General features: G+C 40.8%; 1 protein-coding gene and 1 long non-coding RNA gene across 20 annotated transcripts in view; one reads left to right on the forward strand and one right to left on the reverse strand.

The window, feature by feature from the left end:
- The first annotated feature begins 4,245 nt into the window (after positions 1–4,245).
- LOC139079162 (uncharacterized) lies at positions 4,246–23,983 on the forward strand. Its single transcript, XR_011532514.1, has 3 exons — positions 4,246–4,380; positions 23,186–23,286; positions 23,857–23,983. It is a non-coding gene; the product is annotated as an uncharacterized lncRNA (long non-coding RNA).
- Positions 14,084–24,911, reverse strand: part of LRRC8D (leucine rich repeat containing 8 VRAC subunit D) — a 109,159-nt gene continuing 98,331 nt past the window's right edge. For 18 of the 19 annotated variants that reach the window (XM_070592459.1, XM_070592464.1, XM_070592458.1 and 15 more), the window contains one exon: positions 14,084–17,022. In XM_070592459.1, coding sequence (XP_070448560.1) covers positions 14,444–17,020 — 2,577 coding nt within the window. In that variant the 5' untranslated portion in view covers positions 17,021–17,022 and the 3' untranslated portion in view covers positions 14,084–14,443. Of the gene's footprint in view, positions 17,023–23,459; positions 23,580–24,911 lie in introns of those variants that run through there. The other variant, XM_008516083.2, reaches the window with a different exon arrangement.

The raw sequence follows: 24,911 nt of genomic DNA on the forward strand, positions 1-24,911 counted from the left end.
TGTGTCAGGAACTGGGGGCTGAGAGGAATATATGTATTTTCTATTATCTCACAACATCCAATTAAGAAAATTAATTACATGACAACTTGGTGCATAAATATATGTATAACACATAAATAATATATATTTTATATATATTTATATATAAATAATATACACACATATATACATATATTTATATTTATTTGGGGAGAGAGAGAGAGAGAAAGCAAATGAAGCAAATGTTAAAAACTGGGCAACCTAGGTGAAGAATATATGGGTATTCTTTCAATATTCTTGCAACTTTTCTGTAGATTTCAAATTTTTCCAAATTAAAAGTTTGGGAAAAATTAAAAACATAATCAGGGAAAATATGTTGAGGTATATTACAGATGAAACAACATTGGTCGTAAGTTGATATAGTTAAGTTGGATGAGGTACTCCTAGGGTTTATCATATTCTTTCTACTTTGGTATATTCTTGAAATTTTGCATAGTAAAAAGTTAACAAACACACACAAAGCAAATTAATAAATAAAGCCAGTTAATAAGAAAGAAACATAATGCTGAAATGTGACAAATGTTAATGTTCATTGAAATTTATTAATTATGCTCAGGCCAAGCTCTACCTGGCATACCTTGGAGACAGGATGCATTCAAAAGACAAGCATTTGCAAGAAAATCTGAAATTTTAGTAACCATACTAAGGACAGTTTCCCTCTATTTTGTTGAGGCCTGAAACATAAAACCTAAGGTTCTATAAAAGTCAAATTGAGGAATTAAACATGAGGACTATATGCTTTGCACACAATAGGCAAGCAATACCTATGTACTGAATGAATTAAGAAAAGAATGATTCCCTTTTCTGCTCTCTTTCAGGATAGGTAACTCCATAAACAAACATTAACACTCTACTGGGCAAAGACGGACACTGTGTGGTGAGCACAAGGAGGGCAAAGGAGACAGGTATTATATGAGTGTCTACTCTTCCCCCTTACTGCTCCATTTGCATATAACATTCTTGATGAGCACAGAATTCCCCTGGATCCCCACGATGGGGGCCACTCAGTAAGATTCAAGGCAAGTGATTTCCATCTATAACAGGGTGGAGCGGGGGGTGGGGGGGTGGGGGGGGCACTCAGTCCTGCGAGGCCTTGCTTTCTGTTTGAACTAGAACTTGATTTGAATGCAGAAAGAAAGTAATGGTGCTCTAAATGTAAATGTTAGCAGTTTAACAAATGTTAAAGAATGTTAAGAACCCTATCATATCCTTTCTTATTCATGTTCCTTCCCCGAATTAGCCAACCACTTATGCTGAAAACGATGACCTAGAAAGAAAGGGAAAGATGGCAACCGAAAGTTCCTTTTCCTTTCAAGTCTTTCCTTACTCACCAGTAAACCAAAGGTATAGTGCTAGTAAAAAGTGTGTGTACCAACAGGTGAAATAAAAACAGTTGCATTAATTTTGTCTGGCATTTACACTATTCTGGCAAGAACAAAATCTGTATGCATGTTTGAACTACGAATTACAAATTGTTTAATTTCACCATAGTAGTCCTCCATTATCCACGGTTTCACTCTCCATGGTTTCAGTTGCCCTTGGTCAACCATGGTCCAAAAATATTAAATGGAAAATTCCAGAAATAAACAATTCATAAGTTTTAAATTGCACCCTCTTCTGAGTAGCATGATGAAATCTTTGGCCCTCCTGCTCCCTCCTGCCTGGGGCTGTGAATCATCCCTTTGTCCAGCACATCCACACTGTATATGCTACCTGTCCATTAGTCACTTAGTAGCCGTCTCAGTTATCAGATCAGCTGTTGCAGTATCACAGTGCTTGTGTTCAAGTAACCCTTATTTTACTTAATGATGGCCTGAAAGCACAAGAGCAGTGATGCTGGCAATTTGGATGTGCCAATGGGAAGCCATGAAGTACTTCCTTTAAGTGAAAGAGTGAAAGTTCTCTACTTAATAAGGAAAGAAAAAAACTCGTAAACTGAAGTTGCTAAGATCTATGGTAAATTTTATTACAGTGTATTGTTATAATTGTTCTATTTTATTATTAGTATTGTTGGTAATCTTTTACTGTGCCTAATTTATAAACTAAACTTTATCATAGGTATATATGTATAGGAAAAAACATAATATATGTAGGGTTTCATACAATCCTCAGGTTCAGGCATCCACTGGGCATCTTGGAACGCATCCCCCTTGGATGGGGGGGATTACTTTGTTCTGCATACAAGTTTAATGCTTGTATTTGCATTCAAAATGGACACTGCACAAAACAAAGATGAATGGTAAAATTTATGCTAATAATCTAAAATTTTAATTTTTCTTTACTTAGAATGACATTAAATAGCAAATTAAAAACACCATGACAAGTTGAGAGAAAGAATGAGACAGAAACGATTAAACTTTCTATTTGAAAAATGGCTTCTTTAACTTGAACCTCTAACTTGCTTCTAGCTACAGTCTGTCTCTCAGGGGGCTTTTCTTAAAGGGGACAGGGCTTCCTTTCCACCCGCTTGAAGCATAAGTGGTCGTGCTTCACAACCCAGTTTGAATGTACAGAGTTAAGAACTTTCTTCATCTGGTACCATTTCCCTTTGATATTAAGATTCGCTTACTAATCAAACCTTCTCTGAGTGGAATAGCAGTTCAAAGCTTGAGAGGAGATTGTTTCTTGCTCCCAACAGGCTTGAACCAAGGCTTATCCGGACCAGAACAACCTGGCAACTGCTGGTTAGATGCTGGCTTTAAAATTTAACTTTACACAAACACTGCAGTGCATGCAGGGCAAAGTCCATAAAGATACCTGACACCCTGCCCTTTTAGGGTCTTCATGGCTCTGGATCATTGAAACCTTTAGAATTTGGCTTCCAGGGGCGATTTCAAAGAGATAAAGCTTCTCCTCTTGGCTGATGGCCTGTAGCTAGGTGGGTAACCCAATCTATTTACTCCACAGAGCTCTGTAAGCACAAAGCCCTGGGGAAGGAATTATAAGAGGCAGGGAGTGCATTTCACCTGGAAGGTTGTAGGACGGCTGGTAGAAAGCCTGGGACGTGAATTCAGAAGCTCTCTTCTTATCAGCTGTGTGACCTTGGGCAAGTCAATCTCCCTGTCTAGGTCTCAGTTTCCTCATCTATAAAGTGGGAGTAATGATACTTATCCTGCCTGCCTTGTGAGGTTGTTGTGAAAAGTAAAATGGGATGATTTTATGGGGAAAGCGCTTTTTAACAGTAAAAGCAAAGTTATAAAATTATTAAAGATGAAGGGTTCTGGAAAACATTTTCAAATTAACGTTTTCAGTCACTTAACAAATATTTATGAAGCACCCACCTTTGGCCAGGTTCTATTCTAGGTGATGGAGACACCTCAGTGAACAAAAACAGATAAATATCTCTTATCTCTATTTGTGTATAATTTGTACTTTGTTTGCCAAGGATAGTCACTATGAAAACAACTAAGAGTTGAGTTGTGCTTTTAAATGAGATCATGCGGCAGATTGTTACAATCATGGCCCCTGACAAATCTTACTGTTCTGTGTCCAAATCCCCTTGCAATGGACTCTACTGTTCCTGACTTGCTTACCAGGAGCTCAGGAGCCCAGGCCCTGAGGGGCCTTGAAGCTTCCACTCTTGCCCTTCTGAAAGATTCATGCTGTTGTGTGAGAAAGCCCAACTAGATGGTAAAAGAATGAGATACTCCATGAAGAGAGGGGCCCTGCCAACAGCAGCATGAGCCCCAGCCATGTCGGCGAGGCAGGCTACACCCTCTGGTCCCAGTTGAGCTGCTAGATGATTGCAGCTCATGGCTGACCCCACTGAACCCAGCTGGTCCACAGAATTGTGAGAAATAATAAATCCATGTTTTTAAGAGGAGGTCAGAGAAAGCCTCTCCAAGAAGGCAATATATAAACAAGAATAGAAGAAAGCTGTTATGGACTGAATGTTTTTGTTCCCCCCAAATTCATAGCTGAAGCCATAACTCCCAGTGTGGCCGTATTTGAAGATGGGGCCCCTAAGGAAGTAACTGAGGTTAAATGAAGTCAGGAGGTTACACGAAGGAAAGGCCATGTGAGGACACAGCAAAAAGGTGACTGTCTGCAAGCCAGGAAGGAGTTCTCACCAGAAACCAAATCAGCTAGAACCTTGATCTTGCACTTCTAGCCTCCAGAGCTGTGAGAAAATAAATTCCTGTTGTTTAAGTCACCCAGCGTGTGGTATTTTGTTACGGCAGCCTGAGCAGACTAAGACAGAAGCCATGCAGATATCTGGAGGAGAGTATTCCAGCAGAAGGAACAGCTGATGCAAAGGCCCTGAAGTGCAGGCAAGCTGGAATGTTGTGATGCTGGAGCCCAGCAGATGAGGGCCAAAGTGGAGGACACGGGGTCAGAGAGGTAAGGGTGTACAAATCATGAGGCCGTTTAAAGACTTTGCCTTTTATTCTAAGTTAAAAGCAAAGTCTGTGTGGAGTTTGAGGGGTGGAGTGATATGTTTTCAAAGGACATGCATTTCTGTAATATTTGACTTTTATGTAACGATGAACACGTGTTACTTTTGCAATCAGAAAAAAAGGCATCAGAATACTTAGGAGACTATATAAGAATAAGCAAACAAGTACAAGCTGTGTCCTTTAATGCCAACATGTGGGTACACAGAAAAGAGGAGAGAGGGAGGGAGGAAATAAAAGGGTAGGGGGAGAGATGGCGCTGATTAGAGGGCAAGTCTCACCTTGTCACTCCCCTTGGATTCTTTAAGGACTTGTGTTCTCTGACTGTTCTCCCACTGATAATTGCACCTCTGTGGAATGGTGCTGTGCAAGAGATGGGGGCAAGGAGCAGGGGGTGGGGCAAGAACAGAAAACAAAGCATGGAATGAATTCTTTCTTGATAGGAATCAAGTACACCTGATTTACCCCAGCATTTAGCACATTGCCCAGCTTGCATGGGGTAGGAGTTAGATTACTTGTTGAAGAAATGAATGAACTGACTAAGCAGTGTCCCTGAAATTATTCTGCACTCCACTCTCCCCATTTTCATCCTCCTTCTTTGTTGCTACAGTTGAATTCTAAAGTGGATCTTTAAAACAAAGAGTGGGTATAGTGGAGGGTTGATCTTTGACATAACAAAACGTCTGCAGTAAAAGTCTGCATATTTTAACCCTGCTTACCTCATGGTCTATGTCTAGTTTCAAAAATGTCATAAATTGAGCTGAACCTTCACGTAAAGTTGAGATCTCACAGGTTCTCAGATAACCGTTTACATCTTATCTTGTTTATATCTAAGTGTGGATTGGGACTGGCAGAGTTGAAAGTGCAGTGGAAACGTTGTAAGAGTTGTGTTATCTTGTGAAATTTCTATTCACTTTTTTTCCCTTCTTTGATTGGCAAAGGTATAGACAAATAGACAAAGATGCTCAGTGCACGCCCGGACAAAGAGTACTTTTTAGAAGAGCATTCTGTCTAAAGTACAAGTGTACTTTGCTGTAACCAACAGATACATATCCTAAACATTGTGTATAACCTACTTTTCTCTGAGTTCCCCATGAACTCTGATGAACAGAAGGAAACATTCCTTTTGTTTTGCAAATGATCATCCCCTTAGTCATCTGTTCTATAAACTTGGAATTTTATGGATCAGATGTTTTTAAAATAGGGTACACACATATATATTTGAAATGAATTCTTTAAAGGCAGCAATGACCAACTATTTGTGATGATAGACATGATTTCTCATGTTTTTGAGTAGAATAGAAAAGGTTGAAGTCTGTCAGCCCCAATGACCAGTCTTAGTACAAGTTGCAAGTTAACCAAAAAGAATTAGAAAATACTGATCAGCCCAGTGAAGAGAAGAGGAGAAATATGCCATCCCAAAATGTGCCACTTTGGCATAAGGATTATTTTGAGCTGCAGGCAATTGAGAAGAAACAGATACAAGAAAAGCTCTCTGTCCACTCCTCCTTTGCCTAAAAGCAGGCCATGTATGTGTGAAGGTTTTGCCCTCCCCTCTCTACCAGGAAGGATAGAAGTCAATCACGGAAACACCTCTAGACCTTGATCAACTCAGAGGAATCCACAAAACAAACTTTGCTAAAACTAGCCCTTATCTACCATTAATTTCCCCATATATTTGCCTTTCCACAATTTTCCACCTCCAGAAGCTCAAAGTCCTTTTCCTTTGTCCTGTCACTTCTCTAAAAATTTATTGTTCTTTTGTTACAATGCTATGTGAGCCCAAGTTCTAACCACCCCTTTGAGTTACTCATCTCTGAGTGTGCTCACGTGTTTGCAGAATGCACTTATTAACAAACTTCTGTTTTTCTCTTGTGAATCCATCTTTTGTCAGTCTAATTTACAGAGCCCCAGCCAACGATCATAAGATTGGTGGAGGGAAAAGAGGGATTTTTTTCTCCCCTATACCAGCATCTAATTCCTTATTCTCTGTACAACTAAAATAGTCAACATTCCTTATGGACAACCCAATAAATTAGCCCAAGACAGAGTTCCTTGCAGCTGTTCTTCGGAAATCTGTCTTCAGGCCTTTGGCCAGATGGGTCATTGGGTCCGACCCAAGTTTAGAGAACTACTTAGAAACATTCATAACCAACCAAAGAGGGTTCTTAATACTACAAAGTCTGGTTACTTTGATTTGCTAAGCAAAATAAACAAATTAATAAGGGTATAAAAAGCTGCTTGCGAGACATTAAGTCACCAATGACTGGTCTTTGATGTCTTTTGAAAGGAGAGAGGCACAATTAGTTCTTGAGCAGTGTCCATTTCCTTAGCTTTAATATTACATTTGAATAGCTTTATTTCCCAGATTTTTTATTTACTTTATTTTATTTTTTGCTTATGGACACATCTCCCAAATATTTTAGAAACATTATTAATGAAAACCGCTAAAACGAATAAAGCACTACATGTGCCAGACATGGTCCTAAGTGCTTCATATGTGCTAACTCATTTAATCCACACAACTTTGCTATGAGGAAATACTATCATTAACCTCATATCACAGACAAGGATGCAAAAGCACACCCGTGTTAAGTAACTTACCTACGAGGCAGTTCCAGTAGCTTGAATCCTAGCCACCAGAATCTGCAGCTTCTCAGTTCCAGTGACAAAGAGCAGGTGGTTGAACTGTTGGCAGGATGCTCTGTTTATACACAGGGAATGAAGTCTGAGGCCAAGAAAATTAATTTAATTTCATACAGTTAGGAGAACTTTAGCAACTAAGAATTTCATACGAGTAGAGTTAAATTACTACCTCTTGTAATCTTCCCCCAAACGACTACGACAGGTCCTGATCCACTGCAGCTGAGCACACATCTTATTTACAATGTCTGTAGCTCTGGCTGGTGGAAGAGCTGAAGCCATACTTAGAATGTGTCATTGGGTTAATTTTATTCTGTAAACAATAGGATAACTGTTTATAATATTTTAAAACATCCCTACCTCTTTCCAGGCCTCCTCTGGACTCCTTCTTATTGCTCCATCTGCAGACTTTTGTGGTCACTCCTGACTCTAATTTTAGTCCTGGTGAATGAGAAGATTCTTTGGCTCATACTGATTGTATATGACTTGTGTTATCTTGTAAAAGCTCAACTCACTTTCATGAGGGGTCATAGATATAAAAGACACACCAATGTTTTTCAAATGATAATTCATGTTTTGGTTAAAATTCACTCTGCCAATCTGAGCTCACCTGAGGTAAGGTATTAAGACAAGTTACAATGGATAAGGCAAGAAGAAAAGCCAAAAAAAAAAAAAAAAATCAAAACACAGGGAGGCTTTGAAATGCAAATCTGGAGGGGGTAGGATACGTATGTACCAGCAGGGCTTGGGAATGTTAGTTTCCTCAGCTTTCTTCATTTTTTTTTCCACTGCTAAGCAGTTTCTTCCATGTAAAACTAGGTTCTTTGTCCTCACAGACCACAAATACCTGATTCTTGTCCTAGGCCAGATGGTGGGGTACAGTGACTGTCAGAAGAAGAAGAAATAGATCCAGTAAAAATAAAGGTCAGGACGATGTAGGCGCCGGGTGCCGCCTGGGTTGGTAACAGCTTGAGAATCTGTGTCTGAAATGCCACGGTGGAAAGAAAAGCCACAGCTGCCTGAGGGCCCAGCAAATGTTACAGGGTTTTCCTGCACCCACCTTTCTGGACCTGTTGAATGTCACTGTCCACCACATTTACGCTGCATCAAATAGCTGAGACAGAGCTTTCTCATTTCTGCGTAAACGACCATGAGTAAAGATGGTCATGCCTCAAACATTTAGCGAGGGAAAATAATTACATTGCCCTGGGTGGACTGCCCTTTCATGACCATCAGACAGCCTAATGGAGCAAACAAGTAGTAACGCTAAGGACAGATGCTGAGACACATCAAAAACTTCTCTCTAATCCTAAAGAATGAAGGAAAATCCTAGCTTGGGGCAGATTTACATAACCGGATGTCAACACAGATTGCAAAATATCTTTTTGAACTGCTGACAGAGCACCAGACATCTGCCCTGTAGCTTGGTGGAAGAGCACAGCTCTGGTTGTAGGCACGCCTGAGACTCAGCCTAGTCTCAGTCTGCTTACAATGTGGAACTAGAGACAGGTTAGCTTCTCAGTGTGTTTGTCCATCTCTTAAATGGGGATCAAGCCTTTCTCTTAGTGGTCTTGTGAGGAGTAAGTGAGATAAAATAAGCACGTTGTCTAATTTAGCAATACCCGTCTCTTGCTGGTTAGGTGACCTTGGGCAGATTGCCCAACCTGTGTCTTCATCTGTAAAATGGGGATAATCCACACCTCCCAGGTCTGCTGTGACAAGTGGATCAGAGTAGGTCAAGTACCCATGTAGCATAGTCCAAGCTATTATTATTGCTACTCATATTGTCCAGTCCACTTCCTGATGTCTTCTTCCACCTTCAGAAATGGAGACCTGCAACACATAATCCCCTAAAGAATAGCAGTTACTTAGAATTGATAAAGTGGAAGGTGTAGGCTTGAATATGCGTCAGCTACTTCTCAGGCAGAGATGAAAATACTGTCTTCAACTGAATTTCCTGCCTACCGTGATGATAAATTAATAGCAAACTGTATTTATGCACAGTTTATCTCCAGGGAGCTCTAGGCACCGTGCTGACATAATCTTCACAACATCCTGGGGAAGAAGAGATGATGAGTGATTTAATCACCATCTTCAAGAAGATGAAAGGTTATCATCTGGATGGTGACCAGCTGTTTCCACTGCAACCAAAGCCAGATAAAGAGCCAGTAGGCCTAAGTTGCAGGAAAGATTTGGGTTAAATCCTTGAAGACACATCTTGAAGAGGTTTCTATCCAGGCAGCACTTCATTTTAAAGTACTGAATTATGTGGCTGTTATTTATAGCTTTCCAGTGGCAAATTGAAAAAATATATTTCTTTACAGTATCTATGCAGGTTGGCTTAACACCTGGGTGATTCTTTTGGGCGCGTCTTGCTCAGTTGGTGAACCTACCCCAGCCAATTTTCCTGCCGGGCTATTTGGCAGTTTCCCAAGGACATTCTGAAAAGGCTTAAAATGGGCAGGTTATCCCACGGTTGAGTGAGCTTTAAGCAGCTAACACAGAACCAGCCTGAAGGTTCAACAATGGAATGGGGTTGGTTAGCTACCCCGGCTTGTGAAGGGTATCCCTGGGCTGAGCACGAGTATATATGTCATCAAAGCAGTCACAGGACCTTCAAAACCTCATACTCCCAGGAGGATGATATATTTTACCAGTACTTCTTCAAGCAGTTGACAATGGCAATCTATCACCCCTCCTTCCTGTGGTTGCTATGGTGATATGAATGGTATGGCTGCCAACAGGAACAAATAAAGGGCATGGAAGTTGATATAAACCACAAGCACCAGCAAAACCCCAATTCCCCTCCAACTAGCTCCCAGCAGGCTGAAGGGAGAGCCAGAACCCAATGGTGGTAGAATTGTTGGTCACCAACACACCATCCTCTTCCCATCTCCTGATGATGACGAGCTGGCTTGTTCTTGATAGGGATGTAATTGAGGACAATGATTCTCAAACTTTAATATGCCTGTAAATCAACTGGAGATCATCTTGTTAAAATATATTTTGATTGATAGGTCTGGGGAGGCATCTGAGATTCTGCACTTCTAAGAAGCTCCCAAATACATGTCCAAATACTGCATGGCAGTGTGAGTGGCAAGTTCTTTAGAACTTGCTTCATGTATCAGAGCCCCCTAATCAAGACACACTTAAACAAAACAGAGTTTATTCCTCCTTTGTGCAACCCTGCTCCTTGAAGCTGTCAGGGGTCCAGGCTTCTTCTAATCCTGTTGGTAGGCCATGCCTGGTTTGTTGCCCTGGTCTGCACAGTCTACACTGGACTCGCTTCTATACCGGCAGTTTCACCAGCAGGCACAGGGAAGGGGTTGGCGTGCCCTTCCCTTTAAGGGTCCCATCCAGAAACTGCACATTCCACTCTTTGGGCTAGAATTTAGTCACATGGCCACATTTAGCCCCAAGTAAAGTTGGGAAATGTTTTATACACATTTTATTCTGTGTTCCCAGGTGTCCCCTGAAAATTCCATGACCAAAGAAGGACAGAATGCATATTAGCGGAGGCTAACAGACTCTGTCACAGTTGGGGATAAAAATAATAACAGCAGAATGTTATGAAGTACTATCTGCCAGGCACAGCACCTTAAATGAATCACCTCATTCCGTCTTCACAAAGAACGGCATTGGTAGGCATTATTATTATTCTCATTTACAGATAAAGAAATGGAGGCTTAGAGAGGTTAAGTAGCTTGCTGTGGTCGTACAGCTGAGGTTGAGACAGGATGCATAGGATTCACAGCATTCACTCCAGCCAGGCAGTCCAGCAGGCAGGACTGGGGCGGTTTCTACCATCAGGAGTCCCACAGCAGTGGGAGGGTGGTGGATCATGGGTCTGTGAGATGAAATCCTGCAGACTAAGCGAAAAATCTTGTGCATTTCCACGAGAAAGATGATGCTTACCTGGGACAATTGATACATTGTATTTCCAGAGGAAGAAGGATGAAGGCAGGACAAGTGTTCTTCTTGGGAATTTTAAGATTTGGGAGCTAAGCGGCTTATTCGCCTGATGTTGGCAGCATGATTGTCACCCTAGCTGAGGCCAGACTTGAGAGGCAACAGTTTGTGGCCTGCTGCTCTTCTGCCCTCTCTTCTCCCCATTGCCCTGCAGCAGACCCCACTCTGAATACCTGGTGCACTTGTCCTAGGAGAGCCACAGCTGGCTAGGACCAGATGGAGCCACTTCTTTGTGTCGCAGTCACAAGTCAGAGAATCTTTCCAAACTGTTTTCCAGGGTCCCCACCCCCCTTCTCTTCTTCTTCTCATGAAAGGGGCTTTTTGTTAGCACAGCCTTTGTTTAGGGATTCAGTTTATAAAGGGACCATTTTATTGGAATGAATTACTGACGCAAGTGCTGCCAGAAATCTTAGTGAGAGGACAGCACCCTGGCTTCCATTCAGCAAGGTGAATGGAAACAACTACGGGGCGTGGGTCTCAAGGGCACTCTGAGTGGCTGCCATCAGCAACTTAGAGTTTAGTTGCTGATTCAAGTAGAGTCCAGGGGAGGCCATCAGAGAAAGTACTAGCAAGAATATTAATGAAATATAAGACTTTTTCCTTCATATATGAAAAATGTCAAATGCTCCAGACGTACTGGTTTAAATGATCATTCATAATAGTCATTTAAAGACACTTTAAAATAATTTTCTTCAGATGGGTGCTCAAGGGACTTTGGAGAAAGATACGAAAATACTAGTCAGCCAAAATTAACATTCTACATTCTTGTTTCCCCCGCCATGTCTTTGCATGTGGTGCCGACACAAATTTGTGAAGACACGTGGGTTGACGGTATATTTGGGCGCATAACTCTCTCATCTGCTGTTTTGCTGAGACTCCGAGACTCACTATATTTAAAGTCTGTTCAATGAATCAGCATTTCTTAGGAAACCTCTTGTAAAATATTTCTATTTGCGAGCAGTGGCAAGGAACTCGGCATTTAAATCAATCGACCCTGAACTCTTCAGAGTTCCAGGAAATCATTAAGGGCTGGTAAAGTCAATAGGAGTTTGGGTAAGAGAAAAGATACCCCTTGATACTGTCTGAAGGCGTGTAACACCAATCAGTTCTAAGTGACTGAGGCCAAGTGTCCATTAGGAAACAGGTGCCAGTGGTCAAGCTTTGGGAGTGTCACAGACCCCCACAGAGGTTTCTCCTCTGAAAAGCAAGGTAAGCGGTGGGCGTCCTACTACTTCTGCCCTTCAAAAATGACACACATTTGTTTTAAGAATGAAAGACGAGTTCCCTAGTTTGTAAAGCAAGGATCATAAGATCTGGCCTGTTTATCTCACAAGCAAGACAGTGTGGCATCCTTCTAAAAATGCTGCACCAATTTCTGGTGGGGGCATTACTAAGCGGGAAGAACAGTGCCCTTTGTGGCGGGTGGAGGGAAATGTCCAGCAGTGTTTACAGCCAGAGTTTGTAAGTGCAAAACTTCCCTGAAGCTTCTCTTTAACTACGCGTCCACTTCCACGCATGGTTCATTCACATAGATTCTACAAACCTTCTATACGACAATTGTAATTAATCATCTGTATTATTTGCATCCTTAATATTATCTCCCTCACTTTGCAATAAAGCTCAATGTAGCCAGGGGCTGTGACTTATTCCAAGTGAATCCCCAGTTCCTTGAACTGGCCAGGCACACAGTAGGTGCATAATCAATACTTGTGAATATATCAATGAATGCTGACAGAAATGGAAGATGTGTACGTGGGAGAGAACTTGCCTATATCAACAATTCACCGCTGTCCTCTGATTTTCTAAACTTGGGCTTTCATAAGCTAGTCTTCTACCTCAAGTCTTTTAGGAGGAGAGGGGGTGGCCGGGATGCTAGAGCTGGGGTCAGTTCCTGATTCAGCCCCAGTGGCCGAAGACTTTTCTAGCAGTGATAACACTTCTCAGGGTATTTATAAGCTCCACAGCAGGCAAAGATTCACCACCACTCACAACAGGCCAGTACTCTCAGAGATCAGTTTTGGGAAGGAAAAGCAAGGATGTGGGTCCATCTTTTCACATTGTCTGTGAAATTCTTCAAGCCATACTGAGGTGTGACAAGAGAATGTCCAGTGTTTCATTAATTGAGTCCACTCTTCTACGGAGAGGACACGACTTTGTCATCCACAGTGCCAAACAGTTCTCTTCTCTTGAAAAAGCACTCCTGTAGAAAGATCTGTGAAATACCTGCCAACCAATGCCTAAGCAGGGGGCAGGGAAGTTTCTGATTTTCTGAGATGGATTTAGATACTTTGTAAGTTAGATAAAGAAAGAAAACTATCATCTAAAAAGTACATTCTGCTAGCATTTCCCTGGAAACGGGCCCTCCCAGCTGCAGACAAACACAGGAAATACAGCCTGTCACTAAAATGAATAGAGAAAAGTCACTTGTCCAACTCAATGAACTACGAGTCCTATTTTTTCCTCACAACAGTGAAAAGGGAAAGAAATTAAATGATACTTGCTTTGGTTTTGTATTAGCTCCCAAACTGTGATATATTAGAAGGCTGTTAATCATTAAGCCATTAAAAATTTTCCTTTGGTTGTAATTAATTTATTTTTAGAAAACACATTTTACTTATTGGCAACCCTACAGTATTGACAGAAAAATGTATCATATAGTCAGAATTCCAGACCATGGAAAAACAGCTATTAGTAAGGAGAATGTTATTTTACTTTTTGCTTGTCAAGCATTCTTTAAAAACAAACAAACCCCACCCCCCCCCACCCCCCGCCGCCCCTGAAACAATCTACAACCTTTACTGCATTCCAGGCCTTTAAGAGTGTAAAATCTATAAAATGGGATTCTCAGACGCAGTAGCACCAGTCAAATATTATAAGAAGTGCTTATTTGAGGCGCTTTAAATTAAAATAGGAAATAAATCAACATTTCCGTAAATCCAAAGTTACAAGTTTGGACCTGACGTGTCTGTAAGCGGTCTGGGTTAGAGCAATATTGCACCAATCAAGCGAAGTAAATCAAGACACCTCAGAAAAGGTGGTATAGAAAGAAAATGTCAATTTAATCATTTACTTTAGCAGGCAAGCAATTTGTAAACATTCAGTAGCGGCAGCATCCAAGTTACAAACAATTTAAAAAGAAACCAGGATTAGTGATTATAATTCTTTCCTTCCCTTTCCCCAAAAGAAAAAAAGAGAAAAGATTTGGAAATTAATGACTTAAAACACTACAAACATTGAACATTCAGTCATGTCTTCTATCAGCCTTCTATGCATCCTCTCTGTTTTATTTTTAAAGATGTATCTACTCCTAAAATGCATTATCTTGCAATAACTTGTACGTGAGCATTTGCAATCTAGGAAGTTGTTCCTGCACACGCATGTGCACGTATTAGCTCAGTTTAAATCCCATTTGCAAAGGGAACATTTATGTCTTGATTCAATGCTTCTTTGACTTCGAGTGGCAGAGTGTCAAAAAGGTGATCTTCCACAACAAGCCCGCTTTTCTTGAGCAGGCGACACTGGCCCAGCTGGGCTGGCAGGCGGTCCAAGCAGTTCCCCTTCAGCTCCAGCTGAGTGAGCTGGGAGAGCTGACCAATTTTCTCTGGGAGGGAGGTGATACAGTTTTGCCCCAGATTCAAAGTCCTCAACTTAACGCATTTAAACAATTGTTTTGGCAGAGTGTCCACTTTGTTCCCAGTGATATGCAAATGCTGCAGGTTCTGAAGCAATCCTATTTCTACTGGAATCATTGAAATGTTGTTGTAGCTTACATCTAAGCATCTGAGTTTCTGTAAACTAAACACTGCCACTGGTAAGGATTCGAGCTTGTTATTAGAGAAATAAAGCGACTCCAAGTTTTTGACATGGGTGATGGAGGGAGGAATGGTAACAATTTTATTATGCCATAATTTTAAACAAGTCAGGCGTTTTAAATGCTGGAAACTGATGATTTCTTCAATTGTGCGTATGTTATTTGATTTTAAATCCAGTTCCTGTAAATTAGAGAGGCTGAAAATAGCATGTGGAATTCTCTCTAGCTCACAGTTCTGGAGTTCGAGCTCGGCGACATTCATCATTTTCTTAAGGCTGTTCAGTACCAAGAGTTTAGTGCCGTCATTGTGAATGACTAGCTTTGTAAGATGTGGAGCCACATCTGTAATGTTGGAGGGAACTTTGGTTAAATTGCTCTTCACGTGGAGGATCTTAAGGTGCCGCAACTCTCGGAGAGATTCAAGTCCTATCATCTTATTATTTTCAGAGTTCAAATTACCTATCAAGTACAACTCTCGAAGGTTTTTGAGCAAATACACCCAGGCAGGAATTTCAGCCACATCAGTGAACTTCACGTGAAGGCATCTCAAGTGATCGCGGAGAAAGCTAAAAGCAGTCTGTTCGACTTTTGCGGGGCAGTGGCAGAGGTGAAGCTCTTGGAGATTAGTCATTTGAGAAATCTTAGCAGGAATTTTCGCTTCTGGAATCAGTTCAAGTTTTAGCACATCCAGGTCTGTGAGGTCAAAAACAGCATCGGGCACACCTGACAGCATAAACAGATGGAGCTCCTGCTTGTCCTGGGCATTGCGTGACACGTGCTGCCTAAGTTTTTCAAATGTCCACTCGTGGTTCAAACTAATTTCCCTAAGTTTATTTTCACTGACTTCCGACAAGAACACACCAAAACGCTTGGAGTAGAGCTGGTCATATTGGTCTACCATATGAAGGAGGAACGCAAAATCGTTTTTGACATCTGGAATGTCACTGAAACTGCTCTCTTCTCTGACTTTTTCAAAAGAATATTCCTTCAAAGGTATCCTGAATAACCAGAAGAGAGTGTAGAGGCAGATAAAACCATAAACACAAATAATGGAGATGTAACTGATGAGAAGCTTTTTCAGCATATAAGCCATATTGTGAGTACACTCAAAGACCTCATAACCGGTCAGGTGCTCAACTTTTGGCTTGCAGACATGCTCAAAGCTGATTGCGTTAACAAAGTTTGCAGTATAGCAGAGAATAAAAATGAACTTGGCTGTTTTGATAACTGTTTGGACCACGTAGAGTTTATAGATCAAGTCACTGTCTTCCACGTGAGCACGGAACTTCCTCACCTTCTCAAACAGGGCCTTGGCCTGTTCCCCGTCTTTTTTATCCAGGATGGTCATGCTGGGGACTTCGATCACGGGCTTCTCAGCTGAAAACTTGAAGCCAGTTTTGTTGATCATTGGGGTGCTGGCACTGGGGCTCCCTTCATCACTGCTGGTAGACACGTGCTTCGGTAGAGTCTGGGCACCTGTTATTCTCTGCTTGTTTTCCTCCGAGTCTTCACACGCTGTCTCAGACAACGCCTTAGTAGTCCAAGGAGATTCAAAGCACTTTCCTAATATTGAAACAAAATGTTCTACTTTGGAGCATGTTTTGGGATATTTGAACCAAAAGTTGCTACTGACCATGAGAATAATAGTATGTATAAGGGCAAGGTATGGAAAGTACTTAGAATACCATGGAAGGGCCAGGTGGTAACACATCTGATTAATAAATACATATTGCTGGAAATCCAAGTTTGTTTGTCGACCTATTGGATCTTTCTTCTCTTTCTTTGCCTCCTGATTTGGAACTGTGGAATCTATGTGAGGATATGTGGCTCTGAGAGGTATGTCAGGTGTCACAGCAGATGTGCCAAAGGAAACGTCATTTGTCGTCCCCCCATCCTGGTCTTGGTCGGCGGCTGCTTCCATCTTCGGGATGTTGGTGGTAACGTCGGCATTTCCTGGGGGGGTGTGTGCCTTTGAATTTACAGGGGATGGCAATACTGGCAAGCAGACCACCTGATCTTTGGTAAGCTGCATGGTTCCTGCAAAGATGGCTACCATCAACATAACGACAGCCAGGTAATCCATAAACACGTCCCACCATGGTTTCAGGATTCGGTAAGTCGGCTGAATGTCATTAAGTGAAGCAACTTCGGCAAGGGTAAACATTCCTAGAAAACAAGCAAACAAAAGACATTATTACAGAGATGCAAGGGAAAAACATTAAATGAGAAAAACCCTTTACTTGGTCCAAACTAAAGTTTTCTCATCCAGGTGCTGTCTTTTTATCGAGGATAGGTGCAGTAGAAAATAAACTGAAAGGAACTTATATGAGAAAAACAGTGATTTGTTGTAATAGATTTTTCTCTTCTAGCCTGAGAGAAGAGAAAAAAAATGGTTGGGGAATAAAAATTGCCTTCTAGGTAAGAAATAATGACAGTCTGCACAAGGTCCACAGCAGTTAGAGTAGAAAGAGGAGAGGGGATCTGAATGCCATTTCGCAAACAAAGTTGAAAGATGTGTAATTTACTGGACCTTGAAGAAGGATATGAGAACAGGATGGTATTTGGTGTGGACTAAAGTGTTGAGGTAGAGGGGTAGGATGAATTCTATTTTGTACAAGCCAAAATTGAAGGGTCTGTGTATCAACTCTGGCTAGCCTGTGTACCAGCCTCATACCTACCACTTACTAATGGTGTGATTCTCCCAGGCTTGTATTTCTCACCCGTATAATGGGGATGATAACTTCTAAAGGTTGTTGGAAAGCTTAAATCAAGTAACGATGTAAAGCTCTTTGTACATCCTCTGGCCACAAGTATTTGTTAGCTCTTTATATTACCTCTTATCACCCTGGTGGAAATGTCCCATGGACAGTTGAAATTAAGGTCTAGAGTGTAAGAGGAGTCCTAGTATACATACTTGGAATTTATCAATATATGTAGCTGAAACTCTGGCCTTTGATGCAGCACCTATGGAAAGCATGTGGAATGAGAAAGGGCCAAAGACACAGGCGGGCATGGAATGATCGGTGATGATGACACCAAGTCAGGACCACTAAGACCTTTGATCTCTACCAAAGCTGGTGACCCCAGCAGTAACAAAGAGAATCCTGGTGCCAGAACACTCAAAAATGTGGTCACCATTCACTAACAGCTGGCTGCTTTACAGTCCTGAAACTAATTATACAAATAATAAAGTACAAGGACAATCATTCTGGAAGTAACCAAGAAAAACACGATGCTTATAGTGGGAAGTAATGGCAACCGGCTTCGTTAATCAGGTATGGGAAACAAATGTTCATATTCTTGGACTTGGAAGTTTCAACTTCTTGAAAAGCAACATGACCACATTGTGCTTTCTCAGGAGGTTCTTGGGTTCCAATATTCATGTGTAAAATGATTTACTTCTTTAAAAAATTAGTAAAAAGCAAAAAGATAAAAGGCCAGGCAAGTACCCAAGGTTCTGGGAATGCATTTATTTTTTAAATAAAAGATGGAAGATTTTTACCTATCTATTGCAAAAGTTGCCTGGAGTGCTGTGTTGAAAAGGATTCTGAGGCTGACTCTGGCTTCACTAGGAAATAGTGTTATGACTGATTACTAGAGTCTCTTCTGGAATGACAAAATGGAGAGTGGTGGCCTTAGGACTTTGATTCTGCTCATTCTCTGCTGTAGATAAGTCTCTGAAAGCAGGGGCCATGTCCTATTTTTTCTGAAACTCTCCCACCCACCTAGTACCGTACAGAGCAGGTGCATAGTATTTTTTAACAAAATACAATGAGGATCTATTCAGTTGTACTGGCAATTCTCATATCATTTTTTTTAAGTGAAATATCTTTTATGTAATCAGGTAAACACGAGGCCAAGAAGTCCAAACGCACCTAAACTACTAAGTTGTACTTATATTTTGTGAAAATTGCTAGAACTCACATTTCCAGACTTCAGGGCTTAAGTATGAAATGCCTGGGGCCCAGTCTTTGTACAAAGTTACCAAGGAAGTGGGGGAAAAGACACAGAAATATTTGTACCTCAGGAGGGAAAGGGGGAGATAAGCACAGGGGAACCCCTTTATTCTGAGCTCCTGTCTCGTGTGTGTGTTTTCCTTCTGTGAGTCGCTTGGGAATTTAAGCAGGAAGCAAGGCTACTGGAATGCACAAAACCCAGCTCCGAGCCAGAGGTTATAGAGTGACTCTTGCTTCACGTACAGAGACCGGAGAAAGCACCTCGAACAGGTTCATTTGGCGAAGAACTTTGTATGGTCACACCCAGGGGTCGCAGTTTTAAAGAGCCGTTCATATGGATGACAGGAAAGCTAAATTTTTTTGCACATAACAATTCTTTCAAATAGGACTTTTCTTTACTCTTCAAATAGCTGCACTGGGCTCTAGAGACACCAGGATGTTTGGGCTGGGAGGACCGAGGGAGAAGAGAATTTTGAAAGCTCCTGTACTGGGCATGTTGGTTACTTGTCTTTTAAGCCTTGATTATGACACTGGTTTCTCAGCCTCTAGTCTTGAGCTCCTTCAATCCATCTTCGACCCTGCCGCTGCCCCTTTGGTTAAATTCTTCTCTTCCTCACACTCTCTATGCTCTGGGTTGATAACTTCTTCCAGCTTCTCCAACCACCCATTCTCTCTTGTGTTCAGCTCCTCCTACATTGTTTCCTTTACCTGGAATACTTCCTCCTCACTCCCCTTCAGTAGGCTATCAGGTTTCTGTCACCTTTTCCAGGAAGTCTGGGTGATACGCTCCCATAGGACTCTCTACCTCCACCCATCACAGCCTTTATCACACCGTAGTAGAACCAATTGTTTAGTGTGTGATTCCCTATTAGACTGTAAACTCAGCGAGGACAGGGACCATGTCCGTCTTCCTTATTGCCATATAGCCAGTCCCTGACACAAAGTAGGTGCCCAAATGGTGAAAGACTGTATGGGCTCTTGATCATCCTCTTCAGCAGTATCATCATCATCACCAAGATTTCTGAGAACACTTATTAGCTGTCTATATACGGTGTTGGGCAGAAGAGCATTTTATTAAACTTAATTGTCACCACAAAGCAACCTGGGCCCACACAAGAATAAAAACTCTAAGCCAAGCCTCAGCATAAAAATAAATAACCAAAGGACCACACAGCAGAGAAGTTGTGGGATCCTTGTAACCAGTAGTATTTTGCAGCTGTGAAAGCTTCAATGGTGGTTTTCAAGCACCTTGTACTCGGGACAGGCTTTGATTCCAGGAGAGAGAAGAGGAGGCTGATTACTTCCCCAGAGGAAGAAGAAAGAATTAAAAGGTGGGGCCAGAGAGCATAGTGTTAGAGGACTGTAACTTGACACTGACCCCCTCTGGTCTCTGCACTGGCAACAACACCCGAACACGGAACAACTGAGACCAGCCTGGGACACTCCAGCCTCAGATGGGCTCTTCTCCAGCAGGCTGTCTGCTCTGCCTCTTGCCACCAAGGGTCTACGTCTCTGCCATTTCCTCTAGCCCATTCCCTTTTTTCTTGCTGTGGAACTCTTACTTACTCTTCAGGTCCCAGCTCGGGCACCTCTTTCCCCAACTCCTATCACACTATTTAATAATAATCTGTTTCCAGTGTTGGTCTCTTCAACTAGATCTTGAGCTCCTGGGGAGCAGAGACTATGTCTTACTCACCTTTGTATCTACCATGTCCTACTCTCACCCCTGGGAACACAGAAGGCATTTAGTGATGATGATGATGATGATTATCATTTGTCATCTTCCTTCCATATACCAAGCACTCTGCTAGGAGCTTCACACCTGATACAATTCTCTGCTTTTGTACAGAGTGCATTCCTGAAAATGAATGCATGAAAGCTCAGAGTTTCAGGTTTTGGGGACTGAGGGAATAGTTCCATTTCCAAAATCCTGCACAATATTGTAAAATTGACCAGAATTCCTAAAATTAAAAAGACAGATAATACTGAGAGCTGGTGAGGATGTAGAGCAATTGGAACTCTTAAGCACTGCTGGTGGGAGTGTGAACCGATATAACCGTACTGGGAAACTTTGGATTAGTGTCTACTAAAACCGGACATATGCATACTCTATGATCCAGCAATTCCACTGTTAAGTATACACTCATGAAAAACACATATACTCATCAAAAGACATGTACAAAAACATTCACAGCAGCACTCTTTGGAATAGCTGTAAACTGGAAGCTACCCAAGTGCCTGTCAACAGTAGAATGGAAAAATGAAATGTGGTATCTTCACACAGTGGAATATCAGGCAGCAATGAGAATGAATGATCTGATTACATGGGTGTGTTCAGTTTGTAGAATGTGATCTGTACACTTAGGCTATATGTCTTTTTTAGTATGTATGCTTTAACTTCAATAAAAAGTTTCAAAAAGAAATGGCAAGAGAAGCTGCAGCAGAAACAGCTGCCCTAGGAACGTGCTGTGACACCAGACTGTGGCAGAAGACAGGCTTTGCCTCAGCCCCGTCCCAAGGTACACCCAGGCTGGCTAGGGTCACAGGTCAAGGAAGCCCATAGCCTTCCTCTGGCAGCCTCCCCTTGCTGTCTATCTCCCTGGCCCGAGAGAAGGGGCCTGCTGGAGTACAAGGGACCAAAACTGCCACAGAAAAGAGGGTGCAGAAAAGAGGTACGAATACAGACTGTGCAGAAGCTCTGGCTGGAACAGTTGAACAGACACAGATGGAACCCAAGTGGAACATTGCCTGAATTCCATCTAACCTTCACAACATTACTCTAAGCTGCCAAAGTGTTATTATTTTCCCTTGACAAATAAAGAAATAGGCTCACAGGAGTTATGTTGTGGAAGTCAAATAATTAGTGGTGGCGTCTGGATTTAAAATCTCATCTAAGGCCAAACCACATGTTCTTTCTCCCAGGTTACATTGCCACTCTTCTCTACTTCTCAATTCGCAGTGCTTTACAGTTTGCAAACTACTTTTCTATAAAATATCTCAACTGATTCTCACAATAACCCAGTGAATTAGGCATTACTCTTGCCCTCATACAACAGTATGAGGAAACCTGAGGCACAAAAAGCTTAAATGGCCTCCCTGAGCTAATTGAGACAGCTAACAGAATCTTTCATCTCCACATCTCCTTCTCTATCACGCAGTCATTCAATGGCTGCGCTGTTATCTAAGGGTTGACTGTTGAAGGAAGGACCTTCTCACTGTTGTCCTTGGCTTTGAGGAGACAGAGGAATGAAATTATGTAATTATCACCTTCCCTAAGGCAACCTTTCATGACTTTCCCTCAGAATTCAAGGAAACTATGAGCCAGGCACCATGGAGGTGAATACAGAAATGATGTAACCTATTCCTTGTCCTCAAGGAGCTCCCAGTCTAATGGGAAGTGACAAGCAATAAGTGTGCTATTGTGTGTGCATACAAAGTATATTAAACATATAGTCACATAATATAGTATATTAAGTACATTATGACTCGCCAGTAACTTTCTAATGTGAAAGTCAAGTCCATGAGAGAGATCAGTACCTAGCTTTCTGAATCCCATATCTTGAGGTTTGATCTCCTCATTGAATCGGGACTCAGAATGGATATAAACAGTTATCGGGAGATTTTTTTCTTTAACCCGAGGAAGGCACATTTAGTAAGTATTAATTGCATACATTCTTTCGGCTCTCCTCTATAACGTCTGTTGCAAAAGACTTAAAGCATGACAGTACGAGGAAGTGGATTTCACATTCCAAGGCTTCTTTGTCTACAGCACGTAATGAAAATCAGCTTAACATTCCTGTAAGTAAACGTTTCTCATGGAAGTCAAGGCAGACTTTTGTACTAGAACTGAAATGGGGACTTCAGTTGGACAAAGATGAATCAGAAAATAACAAATTGAATCTAAATTCTTTTATAATATACGATTCTGTTTTCTTATCCTAAAATATGGCCAATAATAAAGGAATAAATCAATATCCAACAGGTTCAAAAATTAAAAGCTATCATAGCTGAACAACCCTGGGAATAGACTAAAACACACTGAATTGCATACTTTAAATGGGTGAATTGTATGGTATATGAATTATATCTCAATAAAGCTGTTAAAATTTAGAAGTTAGACCTCAATCATTGTTTATTTTACTGCTAAACTGCCTTCCAACAGAAGTGGGATAGTGACACTACATAGGATTGCAGCCCAATTGTAGATATTCATGCCAGACTGTATTCTAAGTTCAAATATGTTTTTAAATGATTGCTATGTTATTATGCTTACATGGAACTGGTTCTAGAGAAAAGTCTTTAGCTTTTGACTTATCCTCTCTGAGCATCCATGTTTCATCTATCAAATCATAATAACAATACCTACTTCACAGGGCTGTGGATTGGAAACACCCAGTTCAGGGTGTGACATAAAGCAAGCCCCCAAAGATGTTTGCTGAACCTGAATGCAGAGAGAGAATCACTGAGCAGAAAAGTAAGCCCATTTTAACAGTCTTTAACTGAAGATGACTGGGCCAATTTCTTGAGTTTTGTGCTAGCATATAGCATTACGTACACTGAAGTAATCCTGACATAAATGATTGACAATAAAACTTTGTATTCAATTTCATTTATTCTTTCAAAAACATTTCAGTTAAAATTACTTACGTTAGGAGGTGGCAAATTATACTAGAAAGAGCACAACTTTGATGGCAAAGAGACCTAGATTCAAATCTTGCTCTTTGTTCACATTTAGTAGCAGTGTAAATGTGGGCAACTTAGTGTCTGCTGGAAAATGTACATTAATGAGATTATTATTAGCATACATCAAAATTCTGGCATCAAAACAGAAAAATACGATAACTGAATTTAAAACTTTAAAAATTAGCCCCATCTGCACTAGGAGGTCTTCAGTACCCCTATTAAAAGAAGGAAGTCAAATGGCTTTGAAACGTTATTTAATGAAAAGAGTTTAATGTGTGAAGAAGCAAATAGTTTGATTAATCAACCTAATACATAAATTTTCCCCTACCCAATCAAATACCAATTTTCATTTTCTTTCTAGGTTCTGTGAAAAACCAGCTTTCTTGGCCAAACTGGGCAAATGGGAGAATACCCAAAGACTGGTGAGGATCAAATTCTGAAATGCTTCATTGAAACAAGTCAAAGGAGAATAAATTAAAGTTCATGAAGAGGTAGCAAACTGTATCATCACTACAAATAATCTTCCTCAACACTCAATATACACATAAGCATATATATACACATGGGCGCACGCATACACCACACCCAATTCAGATGTCAAAAATTCATATGGTTGAAGAAAACAAATGCTTCAGATGCAAAATGAGAAAGAAGGAATGATGCAGTTTTTTGCAGGAGAGCCATATATTACAGGTATTATACAAGTGTTAACAGTTACGGACATTACCATTATGCAAAATACTCTATAGCTGATATAATTCTATATACAAATAAAACAATTCACTAGTTACTCCCTTTTAAAAGATTATGATAAGAAATTACACTTTAAAAAATAGTTTTATTCTAGTACTACTTTGGTTTAGATACTTCAAAAATAACTGAAAATAATGTCTAGGGAAAAAACCCTCAGATTTTACAAAACACTTCTTATAGAAAACCTACCAAAATCAGATTTCACAGTGGGCAACACCCACCCATTTTTGCTAATTTCCAAAAGCTTTTTATAAATCCATTTAACACCGAAACTAGAGGATTACAGTGAATTCAGAACTTGTGAACTATAGAAAACACTTTACACAAAGTACATTTTAGTGCCTATATTTTAGTATCTATTTGGAGTTTCTCTCTAGAGTTCTTCAAAGCTAAAGAATATAACTCTAAATACATTTTAGTAGATCTAAGGCAAAATATCTCAGGAATTAACAAAAGTGCATTAATAACACTCTTGTGAATTTTCTTGCTTTTTCTTCTAGCTCTTAGTTCTAAAAGTCAAGGCCCACGTTTGAGAGCTAGAAAATGAGACCTTATTCATGGAACAATACAAAAGAGCCTCTAAATCAATGTCCTCCACATTTTATTCCATACAAATCAGAGTTTCTTCTACAAGTTATCACAAGCATTCCCTTAACCATGAGC

This window comes from Equus przewalskii, chromosome 24 (assembly GCF_037783145.1).
Source record: "Equus przewalskii isolate Varuska chromosome 24, EquPr2, whole genome shotgun sequence".
Classification (NCBI taxonomy): Eukaryota; Metazoa; Chordata; class Mammalia; order Perissodactyla; family Equidae; genus Equus; species Equus przewalskii.